The sequence below is a fragment of the Euwallacea similis genome, chromosome 28 (genome assembly GCF_039881205.1).
Source record: "Euwallacea similis isolate ESF13 chromosome 28, ESF131.1, whole genome shotgun sequence".
NCBI lineage: Eukaryota > Metazoa > Arthropoda > Insecta > Coleoptera > Curculionidae > Euwallacea > Euwallacea similis.
This window is the reverse complement of record NC_089636.1, coordinates 52,211-69,813: the sequence shown is the minus strand read 5'-3', so window position 1 is coordinate 69,813 and position 17,603 is coordinate 52,211. Positions and strand designations below refer to the sequence as shown.

General features: G+C 32.6%; 3 protein-coding genes across 3 annotated transcripts; 1 reads left to right on the top strand and 2 right to left on the bottom strand.

Moving 5' to 3' along the window:
- Positions 1-117: 117 nt before the first annotated feature.
- On the top strand, positions 118-5,835 carry CenB1A (Centaurin beta 1A). The gene is made up of 14 exons (XM_066403073.1): positions 118-464; positions 2,364-2,480; positions 2,536-2,709; positions 2,762-2,990; positions 3,046-3,141; positions 3,192-3,397; positions 3,452-3,568; positions 3,627-3,827; positions 4,045-4,151; positions 4,265-4,445; positions 4,503-4,888; positions 4,939-5,102; positions 5,179-5,399; positions 5,476-5,835. Exons 1-14 carry the CDS (start codon positions 412-414, stop codon positions 5,618-5,620), a joined length of 2,397 nt encoding a protein of 798 aa, XP_066259170.1. The 5' UTR covers positions 118-411; the 3' UTR covers positions 5,621-5,835.
- An 865-nt stretch (positions 5,836-6,700) lies between these two features.
- eca (eclair) lies at positions 6,701-8,726 on the bottom strand. Its single transcript, XM_066403103.1, has 3 exons — positions 8,530-8,726; positions 6,958-7,325; positions 6,701-6,903 (listed from the first exon to the last, which is right to left on the bottom strand). Exons 1-3 carry the CDS (start codon positions 8,660-8,662, stop codon positions 6,754-6,756), a joined length of 651 nt encoding a protein of 216 aa, XP_066259200.1. The 5' UTR covers positions 8,663-8,726; the 3' UTR covers positions 6,701-6,753.
- A 3,137-nt stretch (positions 8,727-11,863) lies between these two features.
- Positions 11,864-16,159, bottom strand: LOC136417425 (protein THEM6-like). The gene is made up of 3 exons (XM_066403102.1): positions 15,836-16,159; positions 12,278-12,492; positions 11,864-12,228 (listed from the first exon to the last, which is right to left on the bottom strand). The coding sequence occupies exons 1-3, from the start codon at positions 15,993-15,995 to the stop codon at positions 11,935-11,937; spliced, it is 669 nt and encodes a 222-aa protein (XP_066259199.1). The 5' UTR covers positions 15,996-16,159; the 3' UTR covers positions 11,864-11,934.
- Between the last annotated feature and the right edge of the window lie 1,444 nt (positions 16,160-17,603).

Below are 17,603 nucleotides of genomic sequence, written 5' to 3'. Positions count from 1 at the left end.
ATATAGCATCGTATTGATTAATATCTTTGACATAACTATGATTTAACGCTGCAGTCTGACACAAATTGTGAAAAACTCTCATTTCTTGAAAAATCAAATAGATTATTTATGTTTTATTTTGGCTTCTTAATTATTACTGCTCAAAAAGTATTAAATTTTCACTTTCACAAATTTATCTATTTTTACTTAGTTTTATATTCTGAGCGTTACTGATTCCTGTCTTATACAGTAGATACATGCCCCACCGACCCCCTGGTTTACAAATGTTGTAAAGTGCAGATTGCAGTTTTGAATGACTAATTTGTTGTGGGTTGTGATTCCTTAATTAAAAGGAATTATTAACGTTATTCATGACCCATATCCGAAAATATTGATTTCCGCGTTACTTTTTACATTCCTTTTTAAAGAAGAATGGGTCCAAAAATTGAGTTATATGAGTGTCTTCGAGATTCACCAAAGTTTAGGTAAGACATATTTTGATGAACCATTTCAATAGATTTATTGATGTTCTATACACAAAAAAGCTTTATAACTGATTAGGCTAAGCAAGCAACTGTGTTCAAAAACCTAATGTAATATTTTAACTATGAAGTTTTTAAGCACCTCACATCTGAAAAACGTCAATAATATATTTATTCTCACATCCCCAAAAAGTCATATATAGTGATTACAAAGGTGTCCCAGCAAATTATCTTCCGGTTTTCTGTTTAATAAGAATTTTTGTGTCATAAGAAAGATGTCATAAAGTTCCTTTATTTTTCTTTTGATTTGTTAAGAATTATTTCTGAGGTTGTTTATATCATCAAAAATATTTGAAGGTTCATAACATCTAATTAACTTTCTACATCTACACATATCCTCTAACATCTAACACATATTCCTTAAAATGTCCTGTAAATTATAGTATTAATGAAGTAAACCTATTGGAATGTTCTCATGTTGAAGTAAATAGGGCTTGGATGTCAGGTCGATCATAAGAATTTGCTCTAGTTAAATCACAGTTAGTTACTTGTCAAGCTTCATGCATTATAGATCCACAATATACTCCCTGTCTAGATTGTTATTTACCTTACACAGAGGGTTCAGATTGTTGTGACAAATTCTTCTTTGCATATCTCCATTTCTGGATTTAACTTGGAGAGCATGTTTGGATTATTTCTAATCAAAAAAGAATTAGCTCTCACACAGCTTTAGTATTGAATAAGTGTAAACAAAATTTATGAAATATGTTGGATTTAGAGCGGAATTACCCTTAATAAATTTAATTTCTCTAGTGCAGAAGAGGTTTTATCTGAATACTGAAACCTTGTTCAAAATAATAAAAAAAACAAAATAGATAAATTGTCTGATTGAGTCAAGGAGACAAGCCCATTCTTTGGTATATTCTTCAAGTTACATAAATTATTTCCTCAAAACTTATTATTCTTTCAAAACGACATCAAAAGAAATTGATGTAATTGTTGGAAAAACACCCAATACTGTTTATAGGAGATATAAACCTGCCTGTTCAAAGAAAATAAACCCAACACCATTTACAGTATAGATAACCAATGACACTAATTTATTGCGTAGATAAAATAAATTAGTCATGTATCTTTTCATGTTAGATGACACAGTGGGAAGAAAAAAGGGCTTAAGCCTCTTTAAAAATACACAAAACAGATCTCTCTCACACTTGCTTGTTCTTGGTTAATAGCTCTTGCAATAGCATAGTACCATTTTAGAAATTTAGTTTAACTGTGCAGTGTATGTTTTTGTTTGTTTAATAAACTTACAGTGTAACCTAGCACCAAATGTCTTTCTTGTGTTGTTAAGCGCAGTATAAACAGTGGAAGTTAGACAAATCTTTTAAAATATAAAGAAATATAAATGAACCTTGGTACCTCATTTAACTGTGCCCCCCTTGTGTTTAGAGTGAGACATGAGTTAGTTCAGGTTAGATAGATCTCATCCCAATCAGTAATTATGGCATAAACAAAAGACAATACCAGATCAGAGTACTGGGTAACATGTGTATGTCACAATGGATGCGCAAGTAATAAAAAAACGATTTACATGGTCTCTTATAAATACAAGCTATTCTATTTGTGATTCAATCTAAGAGCTATATAATGTTGAAATTTTATAGTAATGCTAGTAGTACTTGTCAGTATTCTGTCAAGTGCATTAGATATGCTAGCATGACAGCTATTTGCCTGTATATTGCCTTATCTATCTATCTCATATGATTATTAAGATGGAATGCTAATGCGTGGAATTTGTAACAATCTGTATATAATAGATCAATATGTAATGTCTAACTTGATTCCCAGAAAGTCATACACTTAAATTAATATATGTAACAAATGTAACTTTTCAAACAGGCTTCTACTTGATCAAGAGGAGCAAAGAATAGACCACTTAGAACAAAGGATGGAGAAGATTTTAAAAGTGTGCACTAGCATGATAGAAACCGGAAAAACTTATGTTGGACAACAAAGGTATTTATGTGTTTTAAATGTCATTAACTCCATTAGATATTTCTCTTTTTTCCAGCTTGTTTGCCAATAGTCTTTGGGATCTTAGTGCCTCATTTAGAGACGATCCAGACGTATTGAGCGCATTGAATAAGTTAATTCATAGCTTACAAGAAATGAACAAATTTCACACCACCCTGTTAGATCAAGTTTCCAGAATTTTTTTGAAGAATATTTCGTCTTTTGTTAAAAAGTCTTTAACATGTTTGTTTTTTTATATGATATGACATTTATTTCCTTTACAGAGATATTAAAGCAGTTAGAGATTACAAAAGTCATTTTGAAGACATATCCAAAGAGTATGATAATGTCCTAGTTCGAAATTCGCAAGTTCCGCGAAACAAACCTCAGGAAGTTGAAGAAGTACAAAATATTTTATTTGCTATTAAGTCTTGTTTTGGGCATCAGACTCTAAATTATGTGAACAGCATATATGTATTACAAAGCAAGAAAAGACATGAAATTTTAAGTACTGTGAGTTTTATTAAATTCTCTTCTTCACATTTTCTTCATACATAATGGATTTCAGCTTTTATCGTACATGCATGCTCGTACTGCATACTACCATCAGGGCGAAGATTTATGTCATGATCTTCAACCATTTTTCAGATCTTTAGCCAATGAGGTTTGTCGCAATAAATTTCCTTGCCCTTTTTATTTTTTTGTTCCCATTAGATTGGTAACATGAGAGACGAGACGCGAAAAATTGAAAAAGAAGTTGAAGATTCTCATAAATTAGTCTCAAATTCTGAAGATACTGTGGTGCAGAACGGTAATAAGTCTTTGAAATTGGAAGGGTATCTGTTTAAACGCACCTCTAATGCTTTCAAAACGTGGAATCGGAGGTGGTTCTATTTGTTTGACAACAAGTTAGTTTACAGGTATTTTTTAGTAGTGAACACAAGAAAACTTTATAATTTTTGCTTAATTGTTAGGCGTAGGACTGGAGATGAATCTGAAACAATAATGGAAGATGACTTGAGAATTTGTACTATTAAACCAGTGACGGAGGGCGATCGGCGGTTTTGCTTTGAAATTGTTTCGCCTTCAAAGTACGCATTCAAGTTACATATGTATATCGATTAACTAATTTTTAACTTCTTGTCATAGAAGCCACATCTTGCAAGCAGACTCGGAAGAAATGTACAATATATGGACCGATGCTTTACAGAAGGCAATTGGAAATGCAATTCAAATGGTGCTAAATAAATCCCAAGGCGAGAGTAGCAATGACCAAAATAGCTGCTTCCGAACGAATGACAGTTCGCATTTATCAAGGGTGGATAATAATAATAAATCTCAGAAAATGAGGTAAGTGAAGGGTCGAAAAATGTGGAAAACGAAAGGTTGTTGAAAAGTGTTTGTTTCATTTTTTTTATTGTATGTTCTCGTTCACTGATTACTTTATTCATTTATGTGGCAATTTGTTAGTTCTCTTTACCTTGATTTAAGTTTAGAATCTTTAACATTTTTGCACAGAAATAGTTATGTAATTAAATATCTATCATGATATTTTAATTTTTTTCAGGATGCTGGAAAAAATTTTAAGACATCCCGGAAATAATTTGTGTGCAGATTGTAAGAGCCCGAATCCATATTGGGCCAGTATTAACTTGGGAATTTTAATGTGTATTGGTAAGTTTCCTTACTAATTTTTCAAAACATACTGTCAGGTATTCATGGAATTTCACACTGAAACTTGGTCATTAAAATATTAGTATTTTTAGTTAGTTTATTTCAATTTTTAGAATGTTCGGGCGTTCATCGAAGTCTAGGAGTGCATTATAGTAAAGTTCGTTCCCTGAAGTTGGATGATTGGGAGCCCGAAGTTATCAAAGTTATTGCGGAATTAGGCAACAGTGTCGTTAATAAAATTTACGAATATAACGTTCCTAAAGAAGTTCAGCGAGCTTCGGAATATTGCTCAGGGTACAATACTTTGTGTTTGTATAAAAAAATTATATTATTGAAATCAAAATGCTTTAGAACACAGAGAGAGGAATGGATCAAGTCAAAATACGTAGACAAAAAATTCATTAAAAAAATTGAAGATATTCAAAGTGAGCTCCTAAATGGAGCATCAGACGAGTCTAACGTACCGACACGCATTAGAAAATGGGTTGTTGAGAAAATAAGACGCACACCTACACATTCCAGAGAATCCTCCGATAAAGATAGTGATGCGGGTTTTAGTGATTTAGGAGAAGACAAGAAGAGCGATTCAATGTCACTGTCGAGTTTTAATGAAGATGCAACTAGAAATGATACTAGACCTGTATGGTTGTTTGGAAGCGATTTGAGTATCAAACCCATGATCCGTGGCCAAAGTGAAAAAGAGGGCGATACTGAAGAGGAGAAAGACTCTGCAGTTGGTAAGTTTTTTTTGTTACAGTATTTGACTTTTATGTTTACGTTTCTATAGGTGACGATGATGTATCAAGTTTAGATTCCAATATTTTGCTTTACAAAGCATCAGCAGCTGATAATCTTCCAGTGATGTGTCAGGCATTGGCTTTAGGGGCTGACAAAAATTGGCCTAATCGCAAAGAACGGGATAGATATCCCCTGCATGGTGCAGTGCTGAGTGTAAGATTTTTTTACTAAAAGATTCTTATATAATTTCTAAAAAACTTGTGATATTTAATTCAAAATTGTCTTTTAGGGATCGGTGATAGCATGTGCGTATCTTTTACTAAACGGTGCTAAAATTAATGTTCAAGACCAAAATGGACGAACTCCATTGCATTTAGCAACAAGAGAAGGACACACAGCTCAAGTTTGTTTATTTTTGAAATATAAAGCGGATCAACATATCGAGGACGAAGAAGGAAAAGTGCCCTTGTCGATGGCTGAGCAAAAGGAACATGCGGATATTGTTACCTTGTGAGTAATATAATTTCAATTTTTCGTTATTTTACATAATCATTTCGATTAATGGTAAAAGAAAATTCTTTCTTAGGCTTCGATTAGAGCGGCTCAATGAAGAAATGAGAGACTCGGAATCGGGAGTTTCCGGAAGCGATATGTTTATTGATGTAGTGCGGGATTTTTCAAGACTTTCTTACTTGAACAGCGAACAAAGGCCAAGCAATACTGATCATTGAGTAAATAATTTTTGCAACGAATTATGGTTTACAAAGTTTGTTCTCATACTCCTCTATATTGTACCCAACATTATAAGTATTACGTGATTAATTCTATTGGTTTATAAATAATTATTGTTAATGTTTGTACATGTAAGGTCTTATTTTTAGATTTAAAAAATTATATATTTTGAATTATTAAAATATTACCATCTTATTAAAATAGTGAGAGGTAATTTTGCTCGCTCTCATGCAAAGACCAATTTCGTTTTTAGATTATGTCAAAATAAGATTACTCAAAGCCTCTGATCATGTGATCGAACAGTATGTGGGTGACTTTATTCAATTTAAAATTGAAAATTGAAATATCTCCATATTAGTTTGGAGAATTAAGACCGTTTGCTATTGATCATAAGTTTAAACCTCTTTGGTGATCGGAATATTGATTCTTTCAACCAATAGTAATAAAAAAGTTGAATGCAAAAAGTCGCGTGTTTAACTTCAACATTTCGGTTTTTAAGAAAAACGTCAACTTGAAATAATGGCCATTTTAATGAAGTAGAAGACTATCTTAACAATATGTGCGGTGTTTTTTTCTGTTACGAGCAAGGAGTTAATTACTATAAAATGTTGATTCATAGGTAATTGATTTTTTGAAAGGTCAATTTTAAACAATCGTTCAACTGAAAATTCTTGATAATGGCGAAGATTTTTTTATTATTATTCCTGCTGTAGTAAGCATTATTTCATAGCTGTTTATAGCAAAATTAGGTGTTGTGCAAGCATATTTCCTTAGCTCCCAAAGGTGTGTGCGCTAAGTGTGCTAGTTCTACTTCAGTGACATACTTATACTAGAGATTCGCTCGCTTGGTACCATTCGCACAATCGTAATTCGTCCTACCTTAAAACTTTAATTTAATTTTTTTTAATTAAAATCTAAACCTACTCCTGATTGGTTGGTTACTTGCTGAATTGTTAAAGTGTCACTAGCGCATCTTCCTTCACGAAAATTTAACGGTGATTAAAATTCCAAGTGGTTTTGAAACTGGACATATGCATTAGAGGATTGAAATCAAGTTGAAAATATACAATTAGATTTAATTAAAAACTTATAATTTCTTAGCCACCATAAACAAAAAAAAATCATAAATAATCTACACCAACTTCTTGGCCTCAAAGAACTTTCTCAAATGTCGCATCTGCCATGACCCCATTCCTATCAACACAATTGTTTGAAGGACTGCCCACCATAGTACCCTTGAGTTGGTACTTTCACTGGTCTGCCTGAACCTGTCTTCCCGGTACTATATAAACAAAAATATGGAATTAAAATGCCTTTCATAATCAATTTCACTCACCCTTTGGTAATTCTGCTCTTTGGTGATTTGTTCAACCTGATCAAGCAACTGTCTAACTCTCAGTTGCAACTCAGATAATTTTTCCTTTTGAACAACCTCCCCATAGTTAATGGCATGCTCACCCACTTGAATGTCAAGGTGGACTCTCAACTGAGAACCACCAAACCAAGCAGAACTATTTGAATACATGCAAATTACGTGTTCACCAGGTATATGGGAGGTAAATGAGATTTTTCCTTCTGAGGAGTAAATTCGTGACAGAATGGTTTTATCATCAGGGTCACGAATGTCAACATGCATTCCAATGCCTGGAGACGAAGGCATGAAGCCTCCGGTTCTTGGGTCATAAAGCTGGACTTTGTAATTTACTACAAAGAAGAGATTTTGGTTTAAAAACATGGGATCTTTGAAACAGTATATTACTAGTATATGCGAATCTTAAAAAAAAATTTGAATTTAAATCTCATTACATTATGTTTAAACAGGGTGTTCTGTGATGGGAGGAAAATATTTCAAGGAATGATTATGTAGCTCATTTCCAATAAAAAATGTCATATAACCAATGATCCGATTTCCAACTGTTTTAGATATTCAGATTTTATGTTTTTCTTGACTTATAAAGACATTGTTGCATATGTACTAAAAAAATAAAGTCAACATGTATTACCTGTAATTCATTAAATTAAAACAGTAACGTTGGTAAAGTAAGTCTGTTTCTATTTACAATAATGTTTACTAAGAAAGAATGTGTAGACATGATTTTTATGTACGGTCTTGCTAATGGTTATACATTTGAAGTAGATCAGTACCAAGTCGCATCAATGTCGATTTTCAGAATGACAAATTCCCAATCTTAAAACATTTAAAAGAGTTTACTAAAATTTGGGAAAAACTGGTCACTTTCCTCATGTCCTTCTGGCTTCACAAAGTCCAGTCCTCACACTTCTGAGTTTTTGTGTTTGGTGTCACCTAAAATCTCAGATGTATTTGCAACTCATCAACTCCAGAGAAGAATTGATAAGGTGACTACAAGAAGCATGTGAATCCATGTGCGAAAATTGACAGGAAATTGGTTGCACTCTTAATTTGGCTTCTTGACAAAGGAGATTATGTATTCAAAAGGAAGGAGGACATTTTGAACTGCTTTTATGTTAAACATATCAATTAGTTAAACTCCATTTATGTTATTTAGGTTTATTATGTAGTTCAGTAAATTTTTGGAAATCAATAAATTGTTTGCACACCAAAAATATTTAGTATAATTTTTGAACATCTTTAAAACAGTTGAAAATTGGACTACTAGTTCTATGAGCTTTTTATTGGAAATTAACTATATAATCATCCCTTAAAAATATTTTCCTCTCGCCATAGAACACCATGTACACTGTTGAAGTCCTCTAAATTTCGAGAAGTTATTGAATAACCAAAACCCAAATATAGCAAATTGAAGCATATATCAGGACTTTAAGAGGAAGGAAATGTTCATATTCATATAATTCTTACGGCTATGGTCGTAATTAAAGTTCTGTGTGATAAATACCTATTGTAGGGTAGTTCAAATTCAATTCTTACCGACAACATTAGTTTCATCGGGAATTTCTTCAATGAAGCACTTTCTCTCGGTTTCTGCGATGTGGAAGTACAACCCTGACGAAATGTCTATAAAGAGGAATAGACCCAGCAATGTGCAATATATTGTGTTCATTTTCACAGAAAGAATAACAATTTAATTATGGAAACAGCGTAATAAAAAAATTGTTAAATTTGAGGAAAACTACACGTCGCCAAAGGGAAAAGTTCTAAATAAAAATCGCAACCTCAAATAATTTGGTTGACGTTAATGGTACTGTCATTATTGTCATTCAGCGGAAAGTGAGGTAGGGCTGTTCAAAACAGAGAAATACCTGTTCTGAAGTGTTCAAATATAGGAATGTTGTACTCTTCTTTCTCTTCGGTAAATTCTTATTATATAGGATGTTTAGTTGACGGTTTAACAAAATTTTCTGGGTGAAAGAGAAATTAATTTGGAACCGATTAAATCTAATTTACTTCTATACAAAACTTTACGGTTTTCGAGATATGATTTTTTTGTGATTTTTCACAAATTTAAAAAAATTTGAAATTTAGGCATTAATAATTTTATTTGGCAGAAAGATCAACCGGTCGATAGCCGACTTCTTTCTTTCTTGTGAAATAAAGATGAAATATATATGTATGTATAACTTTATTTTTAATAGTGTTATTGGCTTGGACTACATTTATTCTTTAATGTGAATGTATGACTCTTCTAAATGACCAATAAAAATTAGAATCTGGGCATAGTAGGAACAAAAGAAGTAGGAAGTTAAAAAAAATGAAGGAATGGAAGAGTTTAAATTATTAAAAATAAAATTTTGTTTTGTAGAATGTTCATGTTATATAATAAATTTAGTCCAAGTCAACAGCACTATAAAAGATTAAGTTATTAAAGTCTGAATTTCGGAACTTGTGAAATTTTACAGAAATCACAAAAAAATTATATTTCGAAAGCCGTGAGATTTTGTATAAAGGTAAATAAGGAAAAATCTGTTCCAAATGACTTCCTCTGTCACCCAAGAAATGTTATCAAACCGTTTATTAAACACTCTGTATAGGAAAGTCATCTTACACTAGCAGGGCGCTGGAATTCAATCAAAAACATGATAAGAAAATTAGAAACAACTATTACAAGGGCTAATATCCTTACGCGTTTTAATTACATTGTTTCTTCATGTGTTCTGGAGGGATATACATGAAATTATATCAGAAATTCCTTTTACATTACATTCTCATGTTTTCAACACCGATGTGTAGCAGAGAACTTTCATATCGTATCAGTGGGCGCAAAATCTCAGACTAGGTGGTTCCCTGTGCTTTTCACACTCTACAATTAAAACGATTATATCCGCCTCACCGCAAGTGACAATCTCCTAATGACTTAATATAAAAACATATTATTTCATTGGAAAAACCAAGAAATTTTGCTAAAACTGAAGCAGTAAATCTAAGGCCAAGCGATTCTTTCATTACACGAATGTCGCAAAGAAGTAACGAGATGCTTAATATTATCTTGTGAAATTCGAGAGAACTGTTTGCATCCCAAATTAGGCAAATAATTACCTTTGGCGCAACCCAATACGATAACGTATTTGGGACTAATTATTTTTATATGTTTTCGGAATAAATTATGGCCCAAGTTAAAATTTAAAAGTAGGTTAAAACGGCCATTCTTGGACAATTGAGAAACATATATATTTTAGAATTTAATATGCCTATGGCATGGTATTCAAATAAGATAGAACTACCGTACCTACAAATTTATGTATTCTTAAAGAGTCGTTAAAGCATTTCCGACAAAAACACAGTAAGTAAATAAATAATGCACCAAACCACGGAACTAGAAGAACCTTGAGTATATAGCGCATATATCTCACAAATTAATGTCTTTCGCGTTTACAAGAGAACTGCGTAAGCAGTTTATTGTAGGAATATACCATTAGGCACTGACGTCCCATTGTACAGGGTCCGGCAACAGAATTTAACGGTTTTGAAAAGCTTGCCATGGAAAAACAAATCAAGTCATATTTTGTCAAAGTGTGACTTCTTGGTTCTGTCAATTTGGCAATTAAGTGTGTTGTGACTAATTGGGAAATAAACTAACGTGTTTTTGCCGTAAAGTGTTTTGTTATTACGCGGTCTGTAGTACAGACACAAAGGTGCTTCCGCAATCAAGTTTCACGTGCCACGCTGCAGACGCTTTTCAACAAGAAATGCAATTTTAAGATGGGTAAGATGTTTTGAAGAAACAGGTAGCGTCGTATCAAAGTTTTTTGGTGGTACTCGTACAATTCGAACTACAAAAAGTATTGAAAGCACCAGGCAATCAGTTCAGCGAAGTCCATCGCGTTCTTCAGCCAAACACGTGATGGCCCAGAATATTTCGGGTCGAAGTTTAAGACTCATTTTGCATGACTACTTATACTATCGCCCAATTAAAATATAGATTATTCATAAATTGAATAACCTTGATAAGGACATCCGTTTACGTTTCTGCAGACAAATGGTAGAAACGTTAAATAACGATCGAAATGCTTTCAATGGGCTTACCATATCGGACGAAGCTCATTTTCATCTAACTGGATTAATTACCAAACAGAATTTTCGTTATCGGACATATGACAATCCAAGGAAGCTACACGAACAACTTCTTCACGACCAAAAAGTGACAACATGGTGTGGAATATTCGCTTTTGGCATAATTGAATCATACTTTTTAGAGGAAAACAATCACACTGTTACTGTCAATTCTGGCCAAGATATTATATATATATATATATATAAAGTATTATGATTTTGGACACATGTGAATTTAGAACTTAAAAGAAGGGGTAAAATATTGTATGGTTTCAAAAAGATGGTGCCACCGCTCATACCAATAGGCGAAGTTTAACTGTTTTATCGCAAATGTTCCCATGTCGTCTCATTTCACGTTTTGGTGCCATTCCATGGCCTTCAATATCTCCGGATCTGACAGCACCAGATTATTTTCTTTGAGGTTAATTAAAGGCAAAAGTGTACACTACTCGTTCTTAGACAATACAAGACTTAAAAGATCCGATTAGAAAAGCGGTAAACGCAATTGATCAAGATTTTCTTCAGAACATGTTGGAAAATTTTAGGAAAAGACTGTAAACGTGCCTCAATGAGCATAGCAGATATCATGAACATAATTTACAAACATTAAGAAGTTGCCAACAATAAAGTCCATGGTTGTTTGAATCGCTAATTATATCGCTATTTATTTTTTCACAGCAAACTTTTTAAAATAAAATAGTTCAATTCTGTTGCCGGACCCCGTATTAGGTATTTGTTTATTTATAAATCAGTCACATTTATATATATAATTACAGAACGGGGCACCTGACATGAATTTACTCTATCAACAATAATACAATAATATTACACTTTGCTTGTTTCCTGGCAATTCTCAAAGTTACTACTCTCCCTTAGCCTCTCACTAGAAATCTGATTGCTCTCGATCCATTTTTCCAGTTCCAGAGGCATCGGAGGTTTCTCTCTCCTCGCTGCTTCAGCATTGACCCCTTTAGGCAGCTTCTGTATAAGCTCTTTCATCAATTCCTCCACGTCTATATTCACTAGTCTGATTCTGCATAGAGCTATAGTGTTCACGAATTCTCCTTTGGTGATAAATTGGTGCTCTAAGTAAATGTTTTGATTGTCCCAATAAATAATCTACAAAATAATGATTAAATAGGAAAAAGCGTTTTGTCTTAGTAGATACCTTAGTGCGTATATGGTATCTTGTGAAGATTTTGATAAATCTCCTATATCTGATGGTGGTGGCGCCTACAAACATAGAACCGCCTTTGGCGATTGTGGTATTGTAAAGATTGGTGCGCTGGTTGAAGTCGATTTTGGCGAAATCCAACTCTCTAATGTATCTTGCATTGTTCATGTGGTCCATTAAGTAATCTATGTCGTTTGATATGCACATACCTACAACAAAGGTGCTGTGTGATGATTACAGAAAAAGTTGTTGTCAAATAAGGCGATAACAATACAATTATACACAAATAGAAACACGATACAAATACAAATTATGCAAAGACAAGTGCTGCATTCTTAATTTAGTCTTTTATGTCTGAGCAATTTTCTTTAGGTATTTTATTTGTGGTACTTTGTGTGTGTATGATATTGTTCAGAGCATAGTCGATTAATTGAAAGTGTAAATATATATTTTCTGAATAATTATACGATATTTATTATGTAAAATAATGTAATGATCTCAATGTAAAAATTTACTTTTTAGTGATCTCTTGTTTAAATAAATCTTTCAACCGTCACCGTTTTTTTTTTCCTTTCAATTGCATATCCCGTAAGACTAAATGTAGCAGTAGTAACTGCCTTTAAAAACAAATAAAAAGTAGAGCACTCGGTTGAATCATAAAGCATTCAAAATGAGCATTCGTAACCTCAAAAATTAGAAGTATTGGATGTAATAATCGCTTTGAATATTACTTTACAGAGTTCTATAAAGTCATCACAAAGTCCCGGCTAAAAATATGTAAAAATATGTAAATGGCATAATTATAGAAATGTTTACAAAATTTAACTAATTATCTAATTAAATTTGATTAAATATAAATAATTGCTCCATTTAAATATCACGATTGTCAGGCATGTAAATCAATTCTGTCGTTGGTAATTATAAAAGGTGTTAAAAAATACTGTAAAATATTTAAAGAGGTAATAGTATGACCAAAATACTCAAAAACGTCTTATTGTTATTGAATATAAATCTGCAAGGTAACGGTTTCGAAAATATGGAAGGTTATTCTTTTTTGAAACATTTGTTTGCAATTATTTATTACTAATATATTATGTACAAACAAACAAAAGATTTTAATAGCAAAAACAAAAAATAAAATTACATAACATGTTCAAAATGCCTTTCTTCCATTTCCAAGCATGTGCGACTTTTTTATTTGAAGAATATTCGAACTCTTTCTAAAACCCTTTTATCGGCTCGGATTTGCTGGCATTTTTTATTAATTTGTAGCCGAAGCTCCTCGAGGCTATTTACAAGTATACCATAGACTAATGTTCTCAAATATCTTCAAAAAAAGAAATCTAGAGGGTTTAAATCAGGCGATCTTGCAGGCTATAATGCAGGTCCGCCTTTTTCTACGTATCTACGTGAAAAAGTTTGGTGTATATATTCTTTAACGGCAATCGAAAAATGAAACAGAGCACCATCGTGCTGGAATCAGATTTGTTGTCTTTGATCTAAAGGAATGTCATCTACAAGATTACTTATTGTGTTCTCCAGAAAGTTTGGGTAGGCAGCGCCTGTTAATCGGTTGGATGAAACAACAGGATCTAGAAACCTGTCACTTACAATATCCATCCAAATGTTTAATGAAAAACATGTCTGATGTTCAAATTTCATTAGAGCATGGGGATTTTTGTCGGCTCAAACATGTATATTATGAAAATTAACATCTCCGTTTCGTGTAAATTCGGGCTTATAATTAAAAAGAATATTGGCAAGAAAACGGGGGTTTTCGGCATCATTGCGTAGAAACTAGTGGTAAAAAAACCAAACGTGCTTGATAATTAAGTGGATTTAAAGCTTATAGTCATTATACATAGTACGGATAAGGCAGCTGCTCGTTTAGGATTTTGCAAACAAAAAGAGCACTAATTCTTACCGCGGCTGATATTCTCCGTAGATATATCTCCGGATTATGCTCTATCCATCCTACAATTTCATCTTCTGGTTTTGTAGTAAGTACTAACCTTGATCTTCCGCATAAATAAAATTTTTCGCTCAATGCACCAGTATAACGCGAATTTTGGTGAATTCTTCTAAACATACGATGTGAAGGAATCTGGCGAATTGAATGAGCTTCTTAGATCAAATGCATGTTGGTTAATTGTTGCGTTAGAGGAAACAGCCATAGCAAATCAAAACTTGTGCATATACTGTCATGAAAAAAATGCAAGATTTTGGAAAATAAAAAAGGAGGTAAAAAAAGAACAACTTTTGTTTGTTTGTGCAAAATAAATTGCAAATAAATGTTTGAAAAAGAATAACCTTTCATATCTCCGAAACCGTTATAAGTTTATTAAGGTTTTTTTTGTTTATTTTGGTCCATATTACTATTTCTTTAAATATTTTACACTCTTCTTTTTAACACTCTGTATTTGAATCGCTTTGTTGTTAACTTGAGAAAAACAAAATGGTTATTATAATTTCTCTAATTAACAATTAGCATCTGTAATGAGCTAGTTGGAAACAAAAAACCGCAAAATATTCAGTAGTTAAAAATTTTAATGGATTTGTTGAAATTAATGATGTCAAAGTAGTGATTCCTGACCAATTTTGGCTAAAAAATTCTTAAATTGTCTTAAAAATTTCCGTTTAGTGCATTTTGACCCATTTGTAACAGTTTCTGTTTCCGATTCTAACTTAATTATAATATCATTACATTTAACTGATTTGGGATATTTAATTAAATTTCGCATTGATATTATGATTTTCGTTCAAATCCTTCGCTTCTGACAGTTTTTTACACTTAAACACAATGTATATATTTAAATTACGCAATTATTATGAAAACATTAAGAGATGAAAAGTTATCATATTTTCAATCAACAAGAAATACATGTGCATTATTGAAACAAACAATTCTAAAATTTTTTTGACAACAATTTATATATTTAAGAAAGCCGGTATACGATTCCAAAAATTTGATGTCCTATTATTTCATTTTAAGTTTAAGACTATGCAGATCTTTTTATGAAGAATAACTTTTTTTCGTAAAATTAATTTTAACAAAAATCCCGTATGATTCCAACTTAAGTAGATAAATTGTATATATAAAACAAGTCACATTTCATTTTTTTATGTCTCATCTGTCTTTTATTGTCTCAAATCTCTGCATATCTAGTGACAAATGAGTCTTCGCAATGTTGCAGTGTTTTATTGTTATTAACGCCATCAATTGAGGCATTGATTAAATATAGATGTAACTTCATTTTCAGATACTGTTATTCAATGAGCCACATTGTTAAACTGTGAAAATGTTCTTCAGATATTCGAAGTTATAATAAATCTATATATGGTTCCATTAGAAGCGAAATCAGGAAAAGCAGGAAATTTCTTTGAGTAACACACAAAGAATTATGACGACTTTTGAGTGAATCTGATCTGTGGTAGCTCACTCCTTATTAAGAAGTATGTTCTAATTTAATCTCTACATTTAAGAGTTTTTTTCTTGAGGATCAGGAATGAAGTGATACCATTCCGCCCCTTCCCATCACAACAAATTCTTACCAGTGATGCAAGTTTCATCCAAAATGTGTACCCTTTTCTTGAACAACCGGCTGAAAGTTACACAGAGCAAACTCCTGAAGAAGTAATGCAGTTCAAATAAGAAATACAAGAGTAAACCCACTCCCGTAATTCCGAGAATAAAAAAGCAAATGTCCAACATATTCACAAAGACACACGTTGTTCCTGGGACATGATGCTTAACCGATTTCAAATGATCATATTATCGAATCGGTTTATTCATTTCATCGACTAAAAGCAGGAAAATCTGTGAACAGCATTTTTATACCGCTTTTGCGAATTGCTCAATGAAACACCCAGCGAGTGGTTTCATGGTTATCGACAAAATTCTCTGATGGAGGCCTCGCAGATTGACGCCGACGCTGACGTTTTCCGCACAACGGTTGGGGCTTTTCCTATGGATTTTTTTGTTGAAATAATTATTATAGTTTATATTGATTTCCAGCTTACTTTGACTGCAAAATAGCAAACACATTTTTTATACATGAAATTGATTGCAGTTTAAAGTTCACCTGTATATAAGGGTCTGCGTATTATCTATAGCGTAATCGCCTGTATAATATTTGCAGGTATAATACTTTCACAGAAAAGTAAAGCTTACAAACGACAGAATCGAGGTTAAACGGTGAGACTGTTGCTTATGTATCTTTCGTTATTGTTAAAAGTCGCCTTTGAGAAGTAAAAAAATATAAAAAATGTGAGTGGTTCCTGAACCAAATGCATTTTTGGATTGTGTGATGAATTAAATGAATCCGCATTCATTTTTCTGTCATTCAGCTGTAAGTCTAGATTCGAAATCGGTTTCGGGTATACTGCTATCAAAAATAATACATCTGGCGCCCATTGTACGGAAACCCTTCTTACTGACTAATATTGCAATAACAATAATATATTCTGTCGACATTCATGGCGTATTTCCTTGTTGTCACCTTCTTTGAATTAATATTGTGTAGAAGAAAACGTCATGAGATTTATCTTATAGGTTCATGGGCAGTCGAGGTTTCCGTTGGCCTGACCGTCTCTTTCATCTGCGTCTTTCACCGACTTTTCTGTTTTATGCCCTTCCTTTTCCTGTTCCTATCTAGAGGTTTCATAGTACCGTATCAGTCAGTTATGCTTCTATCAGAACAGTTGTTTCTGTTTTGTTGATTTAATTTTTTCTATCCTATCTTCTATTATGATGAGACACATTTGCTTGCACATTTACATTTTTGAATTTTTATTTCTTTCGTATTCATTCCTGTCTTATCATTTATTTGTTTCGTTCTGGGATTGTTTCTTGATTAACTGGAATTGGAAACCTATTGTCAATGTTCTCGTCTTCCCTTTTGTACTCTAAGGTCATCAATGTGAACAAAACCATTAGTAATGAGCCATACACAAGGTGTTTTTGAAATAATTTTACAATGCTTGATCAAATATTCCTTACCGAAGGTAGCATCCGAGAACCCGTGTATTTTAACTTTATGTATTTATTAGATAAAATTTCAAATAGTGCCGAATTACTTATTTCATAGAAACAAACAAAAATATTTTGTTTTTTTGCAACGTCATTAACATTTTAATGTTATGTGATCATTCGAAGACTTGTACCATTACGTTTTATCATTTATTGAAACAACGAAAATTTTCGTCGAGTTACTGATTTCTTTTTACGTATGGCGGTATCTGGGCACTAGGGTGGCAAGCAATTGCAAATTCCTTTTTTTATAACAAATTTTTATGCATTGTGCACGACAATAATGACATT

What these genes read in the sequence shown, in the direction of transcription:
- CenB1A (XM_066403073.1), top strand. Translation starts at nt 412, where the DNA reads ATGGGTCCAAAAATTGAGTTATATGAGTGTCTTCGAGATTCACCAAAG. An exon ending in TCAGATCTTTAGCCAATGAG is followed by an intron (nt 3,142 to 3,191) that starts GTTTGTCGCAAT and finishes TGTTCCCATTAG; the next exon opens with ATTGGTAACATGAGAGACGA. An exon ending in GAAATTGTTTCGCCTTCAAA is followed by an intron (nt 3,569 to 3,626) that starts GTACGCATTCAA and finishes TTCTTGTCATAG; the next exon opens with AAGCCACATCTTGCAAGCAG.
- eca (XM_066403103.1), bottom strand. Translation starts at nt 8,662, where the DNA reads ATGAACACAATATATTGCACATTGCTGGGTCTATTCCTCTTTATAGAC. An exon ending in CGATGAAACTAATGTTGTCG is followed by an intron (nt 7,326 to 8,529) that starts GTAAGAATTGAA and finishes TCTTCTTTGTAG; the next exon opens with TAAATTACAAAGTCCAGCTT. An exon ending in AAGAGCAGAATTACCAAAGG is followed by an intron (nt 6,904 to 6,957) that starts GTGAGTGAAATT and finishes TTGTTTATATAG; the next exon opens with TACCGGGAAGACAGGTTCAG.
- LOC136417425 (XM_066403102.1), bottom strand. Translation starts at nt 15,995, where the DNA reads ATGTTGGACATTTGCTTTTTTATTCTCGGAATTACGGGAGTGGGTTTA. An exon ending in GGATGAAACTTGCATCACTG is followed by an intron (nt 12,493 to 15,835) that starts GTAAGAATTTGT and finishes CCTTTGTTGTAG; the next exon opens with GTATGTGCATATCAAACGAC. An exon ending in GATACCATATACGCACTAAG is followed by an intron (nt 12,229 to 12,277) that starts GTATCTACTAAG and finishes ATTATTTTGTAG; the next exon opens with ATTATTTATTGGGACAATCA.